Raw genomic sequence first — 22,405 nt, 5'->3', positions numbered from 1 at the left:
AACAAAATCGTCTCTATATTACTTACGTAATAGATGGGTCCACTTGTTTGTAAGCATGAGCAGCACAAGACCCACAGTATGTATATCCTGCATGGCTACAAAACAAAATATTTTTTAAACTTAATCATCAGATTCAAAAATCAAGATACTTTGGGAAAAAAAACTTTTGAAAGAAATATAATAATTATGATAAACATAACAAATGTATAGTTTAAAAAGCAATGTAACTAATAATGCAACTTCTAGACCATAATAGGAAACACATAATTGTTCTCTGTTCCAACTTTAAATTTTTAAAAGTATCAAGTAATTTTGGGGGTCAGAAGAAAAGTTCGATTTGGAGATAACCAAGGCTTACTTGAAGTGGCTAATGTAACACTAATGCTGTATGAGATTTTAACATTCCTCTTCAATATCATTAACAGAGTATTACATAACAATAAAACCAAGAACAAGTCAAATCAGACCAAAACAAATAACCTACAACTAACAACTCACTTCCCTCTGTATCTTCAGTGTTGAGAATTGACTTGGGCCCTAGCAGGTTTGGCTCAGTGGATATAGAGTCAGGAAGGGTCCTGGGTTCGATTCTAGTTAAGGGCACATGCCCAAGTTGCTAGATCCTCAGTAGGGGGCATGCAGGAGGCAGCCTATCAATATCAATGATTTTCTCTCATCATTGATGGTTCTCTCTCTCTCCCTCTCCCTTCCTGCCTGAAATCAGTAAAAATATATATATATATATACATATATATATTTTTTTTTTTTTTAAATAAAGAGAATTGACTTGGCCTTCTGTGTATTATGCCTTTCATTTTCTCTCTCCATTACACAACCCTCTTATCCTCTGGTCTCAGCATCAGATTAGGTCTCTTATCACCTATTGAATGTTTCTGGAACTCATTTTTTTCTTGATTCATTCAAGATACATGTCTAGAAACATTTCCCTTAGTGTTTTCTCATTAATGTGTGGCCAGTGGTATATTAGTAAAATTTTAACAACTGGTTCTGCAGGTAGAGGAGGGGGATACAGTGGGGCCTTGACTTATGAGGGTCCCGACTAACGAGTTTTTTGAGATACCAGCTGTCTCTCGGCTGATTTTTTGCATTGAGTTGACAGAGTAATTTGAGTTAACGAGCTCCTTAACGAGCTCGGTCTCGGAACGGGAACGAATTAAACTCGGAAGTCAAGGCCCCACTGTATATACATATGTAAATAAACTTATTATAAATTTTACTTAATTAAAAAGATATGTACCACACAAATCTCGCTACTTCCTAAATAGAACCCAACAAACAATTGAAATATTTGTAATACTCTTTATTGCAAATTCCATGTAGCCAACTGACTATAAAGAATGTTTCCACTGATTTTTAGCTTGACTCTTATTCATAGCCAAGGGAAGGCTGCAACTGACAAGAGTGAAACAATGAACACATCACTCATTCAATAATGACTTGAATAACTTCTTTACAGGTTAGATAATAGTTTGCAAATACTAGAAAGAATATTTCCTTCCTCACTTTTTTATGCTATTTATAATGTAAAGGCTACAGACACAACATAATTTTAAGTTTAATTTGCATTATTAACCTTTCCCAATTACTTTCTTAAGATAGAAAATCAAGCCCTGGCTTGGTAGCTCAGTTGGTTAGATCATTGTTCTGATACCCCAAGGTTGCAGGTTCGATCCACAGTCAGGGTACATACAAACATCAACCAATGAATGTATAAATAAATGAAACAACTAATCTAGGGTCTCTTTCTTCCTCCCTCAAATAAAATAAAATAAAGTGATATAAATTTTTTTTAAAAGATAGAAAATCAACAATAAAAGCCCTGATTTATAGCACTTTGCTAATTAATGTGGACTAAATCATTCCCCACCATGACCAATTTCAAGATGCCTAGTAACCTGAGAAGACAAAACACTTGTCTTGAAGAAAATATTTATAAAGCATATATCTGAGAATGAATTTATATCTGAATACGTTAAAAAAAGTCAAAACAACGCAATACTTTAAAAAATAGATAACTGCTTTTGTAAGTTGAAGAGTTCTAAAGATTGGCTGCACAACAATGTCAATGTACTTACCATTGTACTGAACTGTTCACTAACTGGTTGAAAATGGTTAAGATGGCAAATTTTGTTATGTGTATTTTTCCACAATTAAAAAACTTATAATAAGAAAGTACGTGAACAGATACTTCATCAAAGAATATACTGGGATGGCAAATAAGCACATAAAAGAATGCTCAACATCATTTAGTCATTAAGGAAAGGCAAATTAAAACTAAAATGAGCTACCACTAAACACCCACTAGAATGGCTACAATTAAACAAAGTGACCACACCAAGTATGGCAAGGATGTAGAACTGAAACTCAGTCTGTACTTGTGGAAATGTAGAACAGTACAACTACAGTGGAAATCAGTTGGCAATTTCTTAAAAAGTTAAACATATTCCTGCACTGACTTAAACCATTCCATTCTTAAAAAAAAAAAAAAGTGTCCACACAAACATTTATATTTCCTAGTTTTATTGCTTATTTCAAATAGCCAAAAACTGGAAACAACAAATGACCCTCAAAAGGTGAATGGGCCGAAACCGGTTTGGCTCAGTGGATAGAGCGTCGGCCTGCAGACTGAAAGGTCCCAGGTTCGATTCCGGTCAAGGGCATGTACCTGGGTTGCGGGCACATCCCCAGTGGGAGATGTGCGGGAGGCAGCTGATCGATGTTTCTCTCTCATCGATGTTTCTAACTTTCTATCTCTCTCCCTTCCTCTCTGTGAAAAATCAATAAAATATATATATAAAAAAAAAAAAAAAGGTGAATGGATAAATTGAGGTGTATCCATACAATAAAATACTCTTCAGCAATAGAAAGGAAGGAACTACTGATACACTTAAAATAATTATGCTTAAAAATGGTAAAAATCAATAAACAAATATGCTAAGTGAAAAAAGTCAGACAGAAAAGTTCATACTATATGATTCCATTTAAATAACTCTAGAAAATAAAAATTAATCTATAAGATGGGGCAAAAGTAGGTTTCTAGTTGTTTGTATGGAAAATAAGACAATAATTAATAGCCCTCATTGGTTTGGCTCAGTGGATAGAGCATCGGCCTGTGGACTGAAGGGTCCCAGGTTCGATTCCAGTCAAGGGCATGTACCTTGGTTGCGGGCACATCCCCAGTAGGGAGTGTACAGGAGGCAGCTGAATTGATGTTCCTCTCTCATCAATGTTTCTAACTCTCTATCCCTCTCCCTTTCTCTCTGTAAAAAAATCAATAAAATATATTTTTTTAAAAAGACAATAATTAATAAATAGCTCTAGCCAGTTTGGCTCAGTGGATAGAGCGTCGACCTGTAGACTCAAGGGTCCCAGGGTTCGATTCCAGTCAAGGGCACATGCCCAGGTTACGGGCTCGATCCCCAGTGGGGAGCATAAAGGAGGCAGACAATCAATGATTCTGTCTCATCATTGATGTTTCTCTCTCTCTCACTACCTCTTCCTTTCTCTCTAAAATTAATCAAAAAATATATTTAAAAAATAAATAAATAATATAAGAATGAACTCCACGTTTCACATACTCACAACTGTAAATCTACTTTTGCCCCACCCTGTATCGTGACAGAAAATATATTAGTGGATGTGAAAGAATACAAAAACACACAAGGAAACTTTTGAGGATGGTGAATATGTTCATTATCTTAATAGTGGTGACAGTTTCATAGGTGTACACATATCTCAGAGTTATCAAATAGTACACTTTACATATATGCAGATAGTAATCATACCACAATGAAGCTCTATTTTTTTAAGTGATCCTCATCTGCCCTGGCCAGTGTGGCTCAGTTGGTTGGAGTGTCCTGGGTTGTGAGCTCACTCCCCAGTGTGGGGCATGCAGGAGACAGCTGATCAATGATTCTCTCATCATTGATGTTTCTACCTCTCTTTCCCTCTCCCTTCCTCTCTGAAATCAACTACCAAAAACAAATCATTAAATATATCACCCTTCTAAGCGCTCATCATGAGAAACTCTAATACATTCATTGTCAAAGAGAATTTCTAATACTTTCCTTTACCCTGGCCCAGATATATGATAATGAAAAGTCACAGTAATAATTATCAAATCTCACCACTGATCCTCTGTTCCTGCCCACTTCTCTCGCTAATAGAATCTATGATTCTACATTTATGTGGAAACAAGGTTTCATTAAGGGATCACTCCTATTAGAGGAGGCTTCACTAAGGGAATATCTAAGTGTGTGTTTTTTTTGTGCTTAATAGCCAGAAGACCAATAAAAATCTGAGCTTTATAATTTTGAGTATGCATCATAAAAGCATGTCCAGTCTTTTAAAAGCTATTAAAATCCTAAATACAAAGTCATCCATGCTAGCTTTTCCAGGTCACCCTAGCTCCCAGTATAACTTTCCATGAAAGCAAATACAAAATTATACTTTAATACCTACAATTTATCATTAGACTAAACCAGTGGTCAGCAAACTCATTAGTCAACAGAGACAAATATCAACAGTACAACGATTGAAATTTCTTTTGAGAGCCAAATTTTTAAACTTAAACTATATGGGTAGGTACATTGTTATTAATTAGGGTACTCCTAAGGCTTAGGAAGAGCCACACTCAAGGGGCCAAAGAGCCGCAATTTGCCGACCACGGGCACTAAACCATGCCTCTAAAAACGGGGCCTTCTTTTAACAGAGAGTACTTTTGCTTCTCCCTTCATCCTACACAATAGACCCTTTACACTAGCAAGTCCAGCTCCTAACTCTCCAGAATCTCTGTGCCCCCAAAGAGCTGCAGTCAAATGAGGATACAAGCCACTGTCCACGATCATTCATTGGTTAAGTGACAGTTTCCCACGCAGCAACCTTGCAGCATGGTGTAATTTAAATTCCTATGTCAGGAAAATTACCCAATACTACTTGACATTGGCTTTCCCTGTTCAGTCTCAGGCTGCCAAGATTATAGGTGAATAGTATAAACTGTAATGCCAAGAGGTTACCTCACATTCTATAAGAGGTTTTTTATCAAAGAGGATATAGGGAATAGTAAAGAATGCTTATTTGGATTCAACAAAATCAGTTTCTCATACTACTAGTTCTACTTAATAGCAGCAAAAAAGCAAATTAAAAAGATTGGACTAGATGAAATGAGAACACTGGACCAGGTGAAATAAAAAGGTTCTAGTGATAAGAAAAGTTTCTAAGATCTACTTAAGCTAAAGTATGCTCTGGCAAGATAGAAACTAAATTTAACAACACCTGTGAACATATGGGACCAACTTGAATGAAAAGTGGCCCTAAACTGTTTGCAGCCTCCAAAATTGCCCCTCTCAATTTTATTTTGCTGTGCCTAGCCTTTCATTATTTTCTTTCACAGGCATTGCTCAATGGCCCTCAAGATTCCTGCTTCAGTAAGACATTTTTTTTTAATATATTTTTATTGATTTTTTACAGAGAGGAAGGGAGAGAGATAGAGAGTTAGAAACATCGATGAGAGAGAAACATCCATCAGCTGCCTCCTGCACATCTCCCACTGGGGATGTGCCCGGAACCCAGGTACATGCCCTTGACCGGAATCGAACCTGGGACCTTTCAGTCCGCAGGCTGACGCTCTATCCACTGAGCCAAACCGGTTTCGGCTCAGTGAGACATATTAATAGATCATTATATCTCCCCAAAATGTCCAGGTTAGATAGTCATTATTCAGAATATTTTATTTTTACAAAATGGAATCTCACAAAAATTAAGTAAGCTATGAGCTGAAAAATGTTATTAAAGTTATTCAAGTCAAACAAGAATAAACTATAATGTTGTATATCTAGATTTTTTTTATAGTATTTCAGATATTGGCATGAATAACCTATTGCTTAATATAAACAAGGCTGCGAAATAAACAAATTGCATACTTCTAATAACTTAAATCAACTAATTAATTTATGAAAATTCATTGTCTCATGATACACACTGATAAGAGCTCTACAGGCATGCTTCACTGTACACAACCTAGTGTTCTATATAAATGTTTTTTTAACCTTTTAACTTTTTAAAACTAATTTTTATATTAGAAGTAATACAGATATATAGTAAAAAAGTCAAACAGAGAAGGATAAACAACGAAAAATGAAACTACTCCTACTAGGTTAACTACTAACATGGAAAACTTCCGTTTTTCATATATGAGGAGGGCTTCAATATTCATAGTACCTGGTATATAGTAAAAAATAAGCCCCTTACCAATTATCTGATTATATTTTTATATTCAATAAGAGGTTTCTTAAGTGATGCATACCTGTATTGCTCCATTCTAAGGATTGCTGAGATATTCCTGCATACCTCAAGACAAGCAACAATTTTGGCAGTCATCGCAGAAAGGTTTTTGGAATTCCTAGTTCATGACTTCATTTCAGTATATATCCCCGGGACACACACTGTCTCCTGTGCCTCAGGATAAGTAAGGTAGTTTTTAGTTCAAACAAAGGATTTTTTTAAATCAAATTAAATTATTTTGAATCCCTCAAATGTGCCTGCCTATATGTCATATAGGCTAGAATTCATTAAGCTTGATCAACAGTGGTTTAGGGGTCAATACTTATTCTTAAATGACATCATTCTATTTCATCTACATCAATATAAAAATGAGCGATCTGATTTAAGCACTTTCAAAAGTGTGCTATCTGGGTTCTGAGTTTGTTTTCTTCTTAGGTTTCCCCTTATATGATTTATGCCTATGAAGCTAAATCTAAGAAGAGTTGGTTCCAGAGAGCTAGAATTTATAAAATTTAAAGTATGTTTTTTATAGGCTTGATTTGAAATAAAAGCAGAAATCTTAAATTTGTAAGTGTCCTAAATTACCGTATAACATATTCTTAACAAAAAACATTTTTGCCTATATAACAATAAAGTATTTGTTGTTACTTTTCTACCAAAAAAAAGAAAAGTTGCTCTGCAAAGGAAAAATAATTACTACTGGAAACTATATAATAAGATACATGACTACTTAGTTTTCATATGTTAACAAAATGGATACTGCCCATATATGCATTAACATTACAAAGTCACTATGCAGCAAAAACATGCACCCAAAGTCAAAACTATTTTCAAATTTCTATTGGTAACTTGGAAATCTTTTATAAATCAATATATTTGTAACAGACGCAAACAATTCATTTCCTAGGTCACTGCCAATGATTTCAATTTTAAACTAGCTACAAGAAGGAAATAAATCCAGCTATTTTTCATGAATAACTAACCTCAACTTAATTATACGTTGATTCAGCTCAGCTCCCACATTTAGAACAAGTTTTAACTAGGAAGGTAGCATACCATAATAGTCAAATACCAGCAAAGTAACTGGGAAGACAATACAACATAGCTTATACGTTACTGTAAAGAGATCCACTGTCTGTCTCCCAATAAAGGATCTCACTTATACCAACTTCCCTTCTTATCTCTCCCCTGACACTATATTCTCATTACCCTATTTCCTTAGTTTATAGCAAAATTCCTCAAAAAAAAAATCTACATTCACAATTTTCATTTCACCATCAGATTCTTTCTTGAATCCACACCAATTATGCTTTTATCCCCATCACTCCACAAAAATTGTTTTTTTTTAAGAGATAGAGAAATAAAAACATCAATGAGAGAGAACTATCTATCAGCTGCCTCCTGCACGCTCTCTTACTGGGGGGATCAAGCCCACAACCCAGGCATGTGCCCTGGTTGGGAATCGAACCAGTTACCTCTCGGTTCATAGGTCAACGCTCAATACTGAGCCACACTGGCCGGGCCACAAATATTGTTCTTATCAAGGTAACCAGCAATGTCCACACTGCAAAATCCAATGATCAAATCTGAATCCTTATCTTATTTGACCAATTGGCAGAATCTGATACAGTTGATCCTTTATCTTCCCTGACACGTTTTTCATCCTTTTGCCTCCCAGAAACAGCATTCACCCTTGGTTCTCCTCCTAGCCATTTCACTTGGAATAAAAACCAAAGTTTTTATGATAGTCTACAAAGCTTCTCCATGATCTAGTCCCTGCTGCCTGGCATCCACTACCTTTTCGGCCTCTCCAGCTACACTGGCCTTCTTGCTTTTTCTCAAGTAAACTAAGCATATCCTGCTTTAGACCCTTTGTGCTTGCTGTTCCCCATCCTGAAACCCTCTTTTCCTGGCTATCTTGTAACTTCTCTCTCAGGGAGACCTATTCTTACTATCATATAAAAACTAGCAACTCCCTGCCCACATGTGACTCTCAATCTTCTTTTCTGCTTTTTCTTCTTAGCACCTGACACTGAATATAATCATTTGTTTTCTGTCCCTCTTCCCTGGGCACTAAAATGTAGGCACTATGAGAGAAGTGATTTTGACTTATTCAAAAAGCATCACAAAGAAGAGTGCTTGGCATTTAGCCTGGTACATATTTGCTGAATGACTAAATAAATAATTACAAGTCATTATGCTAAAAGTTTTATAAAGATTGGCTCATTTAATCATCAAAAAAAGAATATGGAATTACTATTATTATTCCAATTATACTAATGAGACAAAGGCACAAGAGATTAAATAACTTGTATGTCACAAAGCTTTCCTGTATCTATCAAATGAGATCAAGTTAGAACATACAAATGGAGTACTTGACAAAGTGTTTGGCACATAAAATACCTAACATTTCTGGAATACTTATTACATGCCAAACATTAATGTAGGCTCTTTATGTATATTTAATCATTTAATTCTCCTACTGTTTAATGAATGGTTGCTATTACTATTTTCACTATTTATTATTTATCAGGGTACCAACCTTAACTCAATAGAAGTCATAAAAGATGCTGCTGTGAGAAGAAACTCCACAAACTCCAACTTTTACTCTTCTCAGAAAAATGTTAACATGTGCTTAAAAAACAATGTGTTTTCAATATTAGCACTGGAAACCAAATCAAAATTAACTGAATTCATATCATACACAGACACATCATTAACTGCATATTTGCTGTCAGTTCTTTTAAAAAGCCCTCTAACATTCAAAGACAAAAGAGTCACAGATTTCCATTATAAAAAAAAATCTACCCCTCCAACAAAACTTTGGTTGCTATTCCATATTGCACTGTATTATGGTTAAAGCATATTTTTCATTATAAGTTAAAAATTATCTTGATTAAAGTAGATCTTTTTAATGTTTAAAATAGAACTTATTCATTTATACCAATTAATACCAAAATCTCCAAGTTTACCTAATGTAAACAGCCCATCTGTTTTAAAAAGCAGTTTTATTACCAAACATAAATTTTGAAATTACTGCATCTGAGAAAATAAAGTAGCCAATTTCCTTTACCCTCGAGTTAAAGTGAAAACCACGGGAATCATGAAATTTACTGAATATAATTTTGTCCGCTCAATATGTCTTTTGGGTTTTAGTTTATAGCTCAACCTGCAGATACTCATTCTTTATTAACAATTAACATATAAAATATTCTGGGTAAAGACCCTTAAAACTTACGGTGCAATTATGGCTCTAGCAGGTCTTTTTGTAGACTGTACTTGTGAAAGCCAACCTTCCAGCTGTGCATTCAGCTGCGGTCCTATATAAAGAGAAAGGGAAACTGGAGTCAGCAAAGCAATGTACTACAGACAATCACAGAAGACACAAAACCTTCATTAAACCTATAGGGCCTAAAATAGCTTAATGGGCAGTGGGATCATCAGTTTGGATGTTAATATTTGCAACTGAACCAGCTACATACAACGTCTCTAGCAAGCAATCTGGTAAGCTCACATACTGATTAAACCAAACTTGCTTTTATCCATCTGCTTATTTATTTACAACAGTCTTCATTCCAGAACAATACGCTCTACAATTTGAGGGGTTATTTAAACAAAATAAAAGAAGAAACAGAAAACTGTTGGTATATGAAAGAAAATAATTGAGTAAATATTTTTTAGAACACCAAAACATAAAAAATGTTTATTTTTTCCTTTGGATAAAGCCAATTAGCTAAAGACAATATATATAATCACCCCAACAACCAAGTGAATTTAGTTTAAACTATGTGTGACAAATGTTGCCATCAGTCTTCTTACTTGAGAGCTATTATAGTTTCTCATGAGAGTGTGTATGTAACTACATAAGGGATGAATTCTCTGTAGGTCTTTGCAATCTCTTAGCAGATTGCCCGTGATATGCATCACATTCTAGATTAATGTTTCTTCAAACATTAAATTGTTTTCTTTCTCTTCTACCTTTGAAGAGAGGTTTTCTGAGATGGCAGGAGGCTTTGGCTTAAATTATATTTCTCCAACATCAGCAATAGTTAAAAATTCCCATTTCTCTATATCCTTATCAGTATTATTCTCAGAATTTTTAATTTTGTCAATTTGATGGATAAGAAATAGTATCCCTTTGTTTCTGTTAATTCTTATTTTCAAAATATCCATTGAGATTAATTGTGTAGTGATTTGGAAATCCTTCTGTATATATTCATAAACAAGTCAAGTTTATGACAACCAATTTACTCTGTAAATTGCCAGAATACAAAAAAAGTCTGACTCAGCAATCAAACAATGTAGTTTATTTTTAAAACTTAAATTTAAGAACAATCACACAAAAAAACTTATATGAAATAATCCCATTAACTCAAGGAAAAAATAGTAAAGTTTTGGCTGCCTAATAAATTTCATATTAACTTAAAATAAGTATTGCTCTAAATATTTCCATATTACAGGAAGTTTGTGAAACAGAAGTTGAAAATCTTTAAGAGCAAAAAAAATATCTTCCAATTCAGACACTCTACTCTCACCAACTTCAGTGACTTTAAGTACTAAACCTTTAAGCTTTCTTATCATTTCTTCTGGAAAAGGACCAATTTCTACAGAGGGATCTTAAAATTAAAGCCAAACTCCAATTTATTATGTATACTAGAGGCCTGGTACACAAATTCGTGCATGGGTGGGGTCCAGCCAGCCCACCCGATTGGGGTGGTGGTGGGGCCAATCAGGGGCAGCAAGAGAGACATACATGGTTAGGGGAGGAGCCTTCCAGTGTTGCTCAAATTATTCCACGCATATAAGGTAAAGAATGACCAAAAAAAACTTTTTACCATTCGTTTTTTAAGTGGTTATCTACCTATTAGCACAGTAAACTTAATTCCACAGGACTGGTTAAAGCAAAGTAAAAAAAGACAAAGCGGAAGTAAAAAATATAAATCCAAACAAAATAGGCTGTCAGCACCTAGTATTTTGTTATTAACCATTCTGTGAAATCTGTTTAAACCAAAAAACTAAAAAATAAACTCGAACCTGTTGTGAGAAATATACAAACACTAAGATTAATATGCTAGATGTCATATAACATTGGCTCATGGATCTCTGAATTTCACAGGCCAAAAAAATTTCAAGAGAAATTTGGAACACCAATTTTTTATTTTACTAAGAATGGACATTTAAAACACACCAACCATTTATCTACAATCACCAGTAACTTACAAAACAAATATAACACCAAATAGTAAGAGCACAATTTTAAGATAATCTCAATCCCTTAAACTGAGTAAATTCACCACATTTCATTGACTCCAAGATACCATTAATATTAAGGTGCACATTATTATATGTACTACAAAAAAACAAAACCTCCCAATTAAACTAGGACTTACATTTTTTCATTGCTTACAACTTTTTATTTTACAACTAGTGGCCCAGTGCACGATTCGTGCACATTGAAAGGAAATTAATTAGAAGAAATATTTTAATATCACTATTCGCCCTTTCTATATATAATAGAAGTGTCAACCAAATTCACGATCGACAATGACAGATCGAAACACACACCTGCGATTGGTGCCAGCGAGAGCTTTATAGGTATTGCACTTGTGCAATTCAACTTCGCCTTTTATATATAGGATAAACTTGCTTAATTAGACCTGCTTTCTGATGTAGCTAAACTTTTTCCAACCCAGAGAATCACCCCAAGTTTCAGGTAATTGTCAACAACACAGCAGTAAATATCAACATGAAGCAGATTATTATGGTAAATCACGCGAGGAGAACAAAGGGTGAAATATTTAACTGCAGCAGTGACTGACTATATTTTGCGCAGTGAGAAAACCTAAAGTCATTTTCAAGGTCCACCATTTCTTACTTCTTTTCAGTCGGGTGAAGTTTCTAAACTTTCTAAATCTTCGTTTTCTGGCTAGTGAAAAGAAAATAGGATTCCACTGAGTCTCCTATCTACCTACTCCAGGACTTCTGTGAGAATCAAATGAGATGAGGCACGGGAAAACGCTTCACAGACATTTGGTTAAAATGTGAAATGCTTGCACCTGGCTATAAAGCAAGTCATGTTCCTGGACTAAAAAAACTACAAGGAAGCTAGTCGTTGCTAGGGAGAGGAAGCTGGGCATTGCTACATGACATCATTACCTGGCGCCCACAGTCCACAGCGACCATTTCCGGGCTGGGCTGGGCTGTGGGCCACATTTTGCGCCATGGCAGCGTCGGCTGCAATTTGGTGGGCTATCGGGTGGTGTCAGAGCCTATGTCCCACTTGGGGGAAGCTGAGTATTGCTTTGTGGGTGCCAGGTCCGTGATACCAGCACACATCACGGCAGCTCCTGTGTTGAGCGCCTGGCCCCTGGTGGTCAGTGCACATCATAGCAACCAGTGGGACAGTTGGGCACTTATCATATTAGCCTTTTATATAAATACTAGAGGCCCGGTACACGAAAATTTGTGCATTGGGGGTTGGGGGGTCCCCTCAGCCCAGCCTGCCCCCTCACAGTCCGGGAGCCCTCAGGGGATGTCCTACTGATGGCTTAGGTCCGCTCCCCAGAGGGAGCGAGCCTAAGCTGCAGTCTGGCCTCCCACTGCGGGAGGCGAGTGGCCAATCATGGGAAGGCACCGCCCCGATCACCCCCTCACTATTGCTGCCTCAGGCCTCCCTCTGCAGGAGGCGACCGGGCCAATCAAGGGAAGGCGACGCCCCCATCATGCTGCTGCTGCTGCCACTGCCGGCTGCCGCGGCTGCCTGAGCCTTGGCCAGGCCCTCGCAGCAGCAGCCATCGCCACCATCCACGGCTTGCCTGAGCCTTGGCCCGGCCCTCACAGCAGCAGCCACCTCCATCCACGGCTTGCCTTAGCCTCAGCCCGGCCCTTGCAGCCGAGGCTCAGGCAGCTGCTGCGGCTTTGTCTGGAAGGAAGTCCAGAAGATTTCTGGTCTGGTTAGCATATTACCCTTTTATTAGTATAGATTATTCAAAAAGCTCTTTTAAGCTTATTTAGACATGATTTTTCATATAGCACTTTTGTGTTTAATTTTTTTAAGTCAGAGTCATCAGTAATCCTTGTTTTTCCATATTATCACCCTCTGTGCCATTTAAAGAATTAATGATGCAATTATTTCTTTTAAAAGTGTTCCTCTATTGCCTCTGGGACTGTTATCTAAGCAACCAATACACACTGTCTAAGTCTCGATGCCATACCTTTTTTGATCTTACCAAAAGTTATCTCTGGAAGATGTAGCTACTAGAAGGGTTCAGAAGACAACCCAGAGTAGGTAATCTCTCCCATAAATGGCATGTTCATTGAAACTTCAGTGGGTTGCAGTTGTCTAGTCATAACAGCAGGATTAATAATTAAGTTCACAGGTGTGTGGGCAGTGACAACTATTTCACAACAAAGATTTTAAGATACCTTTGACTATAAAACACCTCATTTTCAGAAGTGCTAAAATGTGGGAAAATGTACACCATAAAATCGATGAGCTATGAAAACCACATGCACTACATGTTCTGATATTTATTTCAACACAGAACAAATGAAAACCTCATCAAAGACCAGCATTTGAAAACCACTTCTTCTCACTACAATACTAGTAAAAAGTGTTTCTGAGAAGACTTATCAACTACAACAATCTCATTTAATTTTAAAAATAAATAACATGGGAAAAGGGGGTGGGGGAGGGCAATGGGGGAAAAAGGAGGACATATGTAATATTTTCAACAATAAAGATTTATAAAATATAAATAACATTTTAGCAGTTCATCTGAAATCCTTTCATTGATGCCCTTCTGTGACCACATACTTAAAATTAAAATGTATTGCTATGCTATTTACAAAGCTTACTATCTTATTTTTAGATACATCTCAAGGGATGCTGCTTGTTTTTATGTATCGATAATAGGGCTCCTCACTCAGAAAGGTATATGCCCTTGGGAAAAGAAGAACACAAAAACTGTCACACTGAATCTGACCCAAAACCCATCTGGAGCAGCAGTGTTGCAGCAATCCAAAAACCCTTGCTGTGAAGAGCACTGATTGTTCTCCTTGATATAAACCTCTAAGTTAGGCCAACTAGTTTATTTAAACACTGTAAGAATTCATTTACATTTTTAGCTAAACTCTGTAGTTCAGAATACAATCCATAGGAACAATTAACCATCCAAAATGAGCAATCTTTAACACATACCAACCAACTAGAAATCCCTTAACACTTTTCTGCTCACTCATATACAGTTTCTCAAAATTGTTATATACTTAAAGCCAATTCCATTGGCATTTCAAACTAAAAGTCCTGCAAAGTTGGAGGACCACAAGATACATCTCTCTCCAGGTCATTTACAAAATTGTAATCTGAAAATAGGTTTAGCATTAATCCCTTTAACAGTCTATTAATTTGGATTATCTGTTGCCACTCCTCTGTTTTTAAACAAATTCCTTATCAAATGATGCCATTAAATCCCTTGATAGTGTCTGATTATAGTATCTAAAGATCAAGATACTGATTTTTGTGTGCCATTTTTTTCATTATTAAAAAAATTGTATGTCCGATATAGAAAATTTGGAGAATACATATTAAGAAGGAAGAAAAAATAATAATCCCAGTTATAAAAAGCACCAAAATTATATTTTACAAATTTCCTCCTAGTCTTTAAAATGATATAAAATTTTGTAACCTGCTTTATCTACATACTTTAGCATAAGCATTTCCCTATATTATGAACTTTTTAAGGAAAATTTTGCTCTAGCTGGTTTGGTTCAGTGGATAGAGCGTCGGCCTGCGGACTAAAGGGTCCCAGGTTGGATTCTGGTCAAGGACACATGCCTGGGTTGGGGGCTTGACCCCCAGTAGGGGGAGTGCAGAAGGCAGCCAATCAATGATCTCTCTCATCACTGATGTTTCTAATCTCTCCTCCTTCCTCTCTGAAATCAATAAAACATTTTTTTTAAAGAAAATTTTATAGTTAAGTAATATTTCTTTATGTGAATGGATCACTGCTTCTTTAAACATTACTTATATTAAGATGTTTAGTTGTTTCCCATTTTTTGTAAAAAATTATATAATATGTATCTATTTCTATATTTAAAATTACTTCCTTTGGAGAGCCCCAAAAGTAGAATTACTATATAAATCATTACGAGCCTTTTTAAGATTTCAATACACATATTCAAAACCATATCCAAAATTGCATCCTTTCATAATGCACTATGCATGACCATACATATTGAAAATATTTTAAAAGATTTTTAAAAGATTTAGTAACTTAACCCATGCCCCATTTGATAAAAATAAAAATGTAATGCCCTACCGTAATTATATTTGGCATTTCAAAATAAGTTAAACATTCTATCACTTTAATCAAAGCAATTTTCATTTCTAAGAAAAATATTTTATTTCTCAGATATTTATTTTTTATATGATTGTCAGTGTTCTTGCCAAACACAAGTTATCCATTACTAATGGTTAGCAAACAACTACTTCTATTGGCCTTTACAGAAGACAAGTCAAACTTAAAACCAAGCCGATTATGCTGCATTGTACTGCTGTTTTAAATTACACACAATCCTGAAGATGTTCCATGTGCTCTTGCAATTAAATCTTTTTAACTAATGGGGTATAATTTTCATCCTTTTAGAAATTATAACACTTTCTCCTATAATAGATATAAAGTGGTCTACAGACCAGAATTTTCTCATGTATTTATTTAAAAGACACATCTCTGAGTCTCACCCCAGGGCTATGGCAGCACAATCTCTGGTTATGGCGAACAAGTGTTTTTAACAAGTTTCTAACAACCTCTCCAAGTGACTGACAGACATTAAAATGTGAGGCCCACGGCCATAAATGAGTTTATGTGCACATGCTATATGTATGAATGAATGCAGCTAACAGATTCCTAGATGACTTATAACTGAGATTTTTCATTACAATCAATAAATTGCATAATGTCTATGTTAGCAATATAGAAATGCATGAGTTTTTGCCTTCAAACTGTTTTGAAGCCATAAGTTACCCACTGCTTAACATTTAAGGAAGTTTATTTTTAACTGTTTCTAGCCTCTCACTTCTATCAATGTCTCCCCAGCTTTTTCTCTCAATCCTGATGACAAAGGAAAATGAACTCAGATTCATAAAAAACTAAGTAGTACACAAACTCAAATTCTCTTTCAAACCTTGTTTTAGTCCAAAAATTCATAAGAACATAGATAACAATACAACATCTATAATCATTTCAAAACTCCCACAATTCTATTTGTAACTAAAAATTGAAGTGTCTAACAGAGGGTCAAGTGCTTTAGTGAGGGATCTCAGAAGGTAACTACCTCACGTGGTCAAATGCTTACAGTTGGGTCCACAATACTTCCTTAATGCATATCTAACCAGGATTGATTATTTTCTTCCAACTGCAGCTGGCATGAGTTTGGTTTTTTTCTCCCTTTGGATTACAATCAGCCAGTTGATACTAGTAAATATGTATAATGTAGCACCAAATCCAAAACATAATATGTGGAAAAATAAAACAAGTCTGTCTTATTGAAAAGAATCAGGACTAGGATAACACTACCCACACAAGGTAACACTTCTCAAGCATTGCTAAAAAAATAAAAGTTTCTTAGGATAAATGGAAGAGTTAGAATTTTCATTTTTCATATATTTTCACCACAAAACTGATTTATAGACATTAACACATTCTCACCCTACTCTGTAATACAGATTTTCTTCTCTAAGAGTTTTCACTTACAGAAGTTGATCAGAAAAAAGTGGAACAGGCCCAGTAGACTGTGTGTGAACAGATTGAACAAAAGATCTTAAACAATCTAACCATCCACAAAAACAAAACTAGTTAAATAAATTTTGCTAGATCCATAAAGTAAAATATTCAGCAACTGGAAAACAATGAGGCAAAATTTTATGACCCTCTATGGAAGATGTCTTAACTAAGGAAAAAAAGAAAGCATGGTACTGAACAGAAGGTACAAAATATTTTCATTTTTGTGTGTGCACATATATCATACATGATTATGTACTGGTTTGTATTTATGTAGCATAGCTCTAGACCAGCGGTTCTCAACCTGTGGGCTGTGACCCCTTTGGGGGTCGAACGACCCTTTCACAGGGGTCGCCTAAATACATCCTGCATATCAGATACTTACATTACAATTCATAACAGTAGCAAAATTACAGTTATGAAGTAGCAATGAAAATAATTTTATGGTTGGGGGTCACCACAACATGAGGAACTGTATTAAAGGGTTGCAGCATTAGGAAGGTTGAGAACCACTGCTCTAGACGAACACAAAAGAAAAGGCTACCAGTGATTGCATCCTGACAAGGAAACTAAGAGGAGAGGAAAACTTGACTTTTCACTGTATACCCTTCTGTATCTTTACATTTTGCACTATGTACATGTACTACTTATCAAATCCTATATAATAAAGAGGTAATATGCAAATTCACCATCACACTCTCACAAGATGGCTGACTACAACCAGGCCAGCAGGGGGGCTGTGAGGGGCAACCAGGCAGGCAGGCAAGTGAGCAATTAGGAGCCAGCGGTCCAGGATTGTGAGAGGGATGTCCGACTGCCAGTTATCCCCGAGGGGTCCCGGATTGGAAGGGTGCAGGTTGGGCTGAGGGGAACACCCCCCACCCCCCCACACACACACACACACACACACTGTGCACGAATTTCGTGCACCAGGCTTCTAATATTAAGTAAAAAAAAAAGATGGTGCAGTCACATAACATCATACCATCCTATATAATAAACGGCTAATATGGAAATCAACCAAATGGCAGAACGACCAGTCGCTATGATGTGCACTGACCACCAGGGGGCAGATGCTCAATGCAGGAGTTGCCCCCTAGTGGTCAGTGCACTCCCACAGGAGGAGCGCTGCTCAGCCAGAAGCCAGGTTCAGGGCTGGCAAGTGCAGCGGCAATGGTGGGAGCTTGTCTGGCCTCCGCAGCAGCGCTAAAGATGTTCAACTGACGGCTTAGGCCCGCTCCCTAAGCTGTCAGCCAGATATCCCCCAAGGGCTCCCAAATTGCAAGAGGGCGCAGGCCTAGCTGAGGGACATCCCCCCCGCCAAGTGCACAAATTTCGTGCACTAGGCCTCTAGTGAAGTCATAAACAATTCTGCTACAGACATGGAAAAACACTAGTAAATGCTAAATCCAACTAACAACAAACCATTGCTATACCTAAGATGGTACCTACAACATTTAATAATCTAGGTCATAATTAATAAAACCCAACTGCTGAGAACTATTATTTGACCAATAATATATACCCTGCAGTAATAATAAATATGTGGACCAATGTGACAAGATTTCCCTATTAGCAAGAAGGAATTTCCCTTTTTACTGCACTCCCCCTAAAAGTGATGTCCATCACCAAATTTCTGATAGAATCAGAGACTATAGAAACAGTCCAGAAAAGAATGATCTAGAAAAGAGGACATTAAAAACCTTATTAATATCTTTCTTTGTAATTCTCCAATGAACAAAATTTAAGTTTGAACAGTTTGTGTTTCTCAGGGGGTTTTTTTTGTTTTGTTTTGTTTGTCTTTGATCTAGCAAGGACTTCAGTTATTCTTCACTGACCTCTCCAGCAAGCATTTACCAGACAACCTAGAGAAGTGAATTGCTTTTTGAAGCAATTAACAATAATACGATTTTTTGGTTTTGTACTTTTGTTGTGGCATGTCTGAGGCCTGTTTCCTTCTTTCGCTAAACACTGCATGTGCCAGCTCATCCATCTAAAGAATTGTTTCTAATTTTGCAACCATAAAATGTAAACAAAAAGAATCTCAGCAAGTTCTCCCTTGATTACTAACCAAGAAAACATGTCTAACATAGACTGAAAGATGGGCATGCCAGGTATCAGATATGCAGAAAAGAAATAATAGTCAGGCATAACGAACATCAACACCAAAGGTTTTCCATGGAGTTCTGAGATTGATGCTTTAGGGGGGACTAAATTCAGAGACTGAGTTACAATTAATATGGTAATTAAGCAATATGTGTGTATCCATTCTGCCAAACCCTTTTCTTATCCCTCTGGACTGTTTTCACTGAACTCCCTAACCCTGAAGCAAACATGTTAATGTAAAAGCTGCCCAAATTGAAAAACACTTAGGTTTTCTTATTCCCAGAAGATCATACCGGAAAAGTTCTGAGAGCCACAACTGTGCTCAGGCACTAGCACCTTTAAGAGGCCTTAGACAACTGGCACTGGCACCTACTTTTGAACCACAACAGTCACAAAAATTCAATTAAAGGTGTAAAAACTCGCTCCCAAACCCATGTACACTTGGGCCAATTTGACAGATGACAGACAGACAACCACTCAAACAACCATAATTTTATAAGCCAGCATTTCCCAAATGGTGTTAAGCAAAATTAGAATAGAACTTTGTTCCTAAATTAATGGGAGAGGAGTGAGTGAAAGAGTCAAGGATGACTAAACTTGGGGCTAGATGAACGACAGTACCAGTGTCAAAGATGGAACTAAGAAAGACCATAAAGTTTGTTTTAAGATGAAAACGTTGGGGCAATGGAAACTAAAGAGAAAATAAGCAAATGGGAATACATCAAAATAAAAAGCTTTTGCACAGCAAAGGAAACCATCAACAAAACAACAAGAAAGCCCACTGCATGGGAGAACATATTTGCAAATGTTATCACCGATAAGGGTTTAATCTCCAACATTTACAGGGAACTCATACAACTTAACAAAAGGAAGATAAACAACCCAATCAAAAAATGGGCAATGGCCCTAAATAGATACTTTTCAAAAGAAGACAAAAGAAAGGCCAAAAGACATATGAAAACATGTCCAAAGTCACTAATCATCCGAGAGATGCAAATCAAAACAACAATGCGGTACCATCTCACACCTGTCAGAATGGCTATCATCAACAAATCAACAAACGACAAGTGCTGGCGAGGATGTGGAGAAAAAGGAACCCTCGTGCACTGCTGGTGGGAATGCAGACTGGTGCAGCCACTGTGGAGAACAGTATGGCGTTTCCTCAAAAAACTAAAAATGGAACTCCCATTTGACCCTGTGATCCCACTTCTAGGAATATATCCCAAGAAACTAGAAACACCAATCATAAAGGATATATGCACCCCTATGTTCATAGGAGCACAATTCACCATAGCTAAGATTTGGAAACAGCCTAAGTGCCCATCAGTAGATGAATGGATTAGAAAACTGTGGTACATCTACACAATGGAATACTACGCTGCAGTGAAAAAGAAGTTCTTACCATTTGCAACACCATGGATCAGGGGTGGGCAAACTTTTTGACTAGAGGGCCACAATGGGTTCTTAAACTGGACCGGAGGGCCGGAACAAAAGCATGGATGGAGTGTTTGTGTGAACTAATATAAATTCCAAGTAAACATCATTACATAAAAGTGTACGGTCTTTTTTTTTTTTTTCTTTAGTTTTATTCATTTCAAACGGGCCGGATCCGGCCCGCGGGCTGTAGTTTGCCCACAGCTGGCATGGATGGAACTGGAGAGCATTATGCTAAGTGAAATAAGCCAGTCAGCGAAAGACAAATACCACATGATCTCACTCATTTATGGAATATAATGAACAACATAAACTGATGAACAAAAACAGATCCAAAGACAGAGATGCATCGATCAGACAGTCAAACCTCAGAGGGAAGTTAGGGGAGGGTGGGGGAAGGGGGAGAGATCAACCAAAGGACTTATATGCAAACATATAGGCCTAATCAATGGACACAGACAACAGGGGGGTGAGGGCATGAGTGGGGGGGTAGGGGGTAACATGGGGATAAGAACACATATGTAATAACTTAATAAAAAATAAATAAATAAATTTTAAAAAAAGATGAAAACTTTGACTTGGACACACTAAAAGTTTTAGGAGACAATAAGAAAACCAGTTAAAGATGTACAGTTTTAAAGAGCCTTAATGGTAAGTGCAGAAAAAAAGGGATTAAGGACAGAAATGTAGATTTCAGAGTGATTTAAGGTGGTTAAAGACAAGATGACAGATAAGAACTGTGTGTGTGTACAGGTTGATGATGACAGCACAAATGTTAAAAAATTGAGTCTTAGGATACAAACACTTGGCATAGTAACAAGTTGAACTAATGAGAAAGAAAAGGGGTACAGCACAAGAGAAAAAGGGGAAATACAGTAAAGAAGGCAAAGAGATGAAATCTTTGAGATTAACAGAATCTGATGCTCTGCAATGAATGAAAAGAAAATGCCAATCCATATATTTGGTGACTATGAGAAATCATTAACCTTAGAGTGATCAGTTTTTAGTGATTAATGCTAATAATTTAGTTTGCAAGTAGTTGCAGACAGGATTAGTTACAAGAAAATGGAGAGAACAAATGAAACTAGTCCAAGAACTAAAAGCAGCTAGCATTGCCTCCTTTTTCATCATTTCTAGGTCTCTCAATTTGAAATCTCCAAAACCTCAAACACATCAATTCACTCACTTTAGCCCTAACCGGTTTGGCTCAGTGGATCGGCCTGTGGACTGAAGGGTCCCAGGTTCAATTCCAGTCAAGCGCATGTACCTTGGTTGTGGGCACATCCCCAGTAGGGTGTGTGCAGGAGGCAGCTGATCGATGTTTCTCTCTCATCAATGTTTCTAGCTCTCTATCCCTCTCCCTTCCTCTCTGTAAAATATCAATAAAATATAGTTTTTTAAAAATTCACTCGCTTTATAAAATATAATCTTAGGCATTAGCAATCACATTTTTATATCTCACAACAAAGAAAGCAATCTATTAATGTCATGATAAAGTCAACATGTAGGCATGTTTTTGGAATTTTATTCAAACAGATACCAAACATCCTGAATATGAAAGTGAATTATTTATAAGATAAACAGTTTCTAAGATTTTCCTCTACACATTCACAGTAAACATGTATTACAGGTTAACAATCCTATCGCCATCGCTATAGAAATCAAGCCAGTATTTCATGTTATAAAGGAGAGTGATAATTAAAAATACTAGCATTTGGTATTGGTAGCATAGCTTTCATCTAAGGACATCAAAGCAACTTTTAAACACCTATTAATTATGG

General features: G+C 36.6%; 1 protein-coding gene across 2 annotated transcripts in view; it reads right to left on the bottom strand.

The window, feature by feature from the left end:
- Positions 1-22,405, bottom strand: part of MEMO1 (mediator of cell motility 1) — an 83,798-nt gene that overhangs the window by 41,217 nt on the left and 20,176 nt on the right. Inside the window, exons 2-3 of one of the 2 annotated variants that reach the window (XM_081100828.1) lie at positions 9,542-9,623; positions 27-95 (exon numbers count right to left, since the gene is read on the bottom strand). In XM_081100828.1, the coding sequence (XP_080956954.1) occupies positions 27-95; positions 9,542-9,623 (151 nt within the window). Of the gene's footprint in view, positions 1-26; positions 96-6,325; positions 6,379-9,541; positions 9,624-22,405 lie in introns of those variants that run through there. The other variant, XM_081100829.1, reaches the window with a different exon arrangement.

Source organism: Myotis nattereri (assembly GCF_964212035.1).
Source record: "Myotis nattereri genome assembly, chromosome: 10".
Taxonomy (NCBI): domain Eukaryota; kingdom Metazoa; phylum Chordata; class Mammalia; order Chiroptera; family Vespertilionidae; genus Myotis; species Myotis nattereri.
The sequence above is the reverse complement of the archived record's forward strand: the minus strand, read 5'-3'. Positions and strand labels throughout refer to the sequence as shown.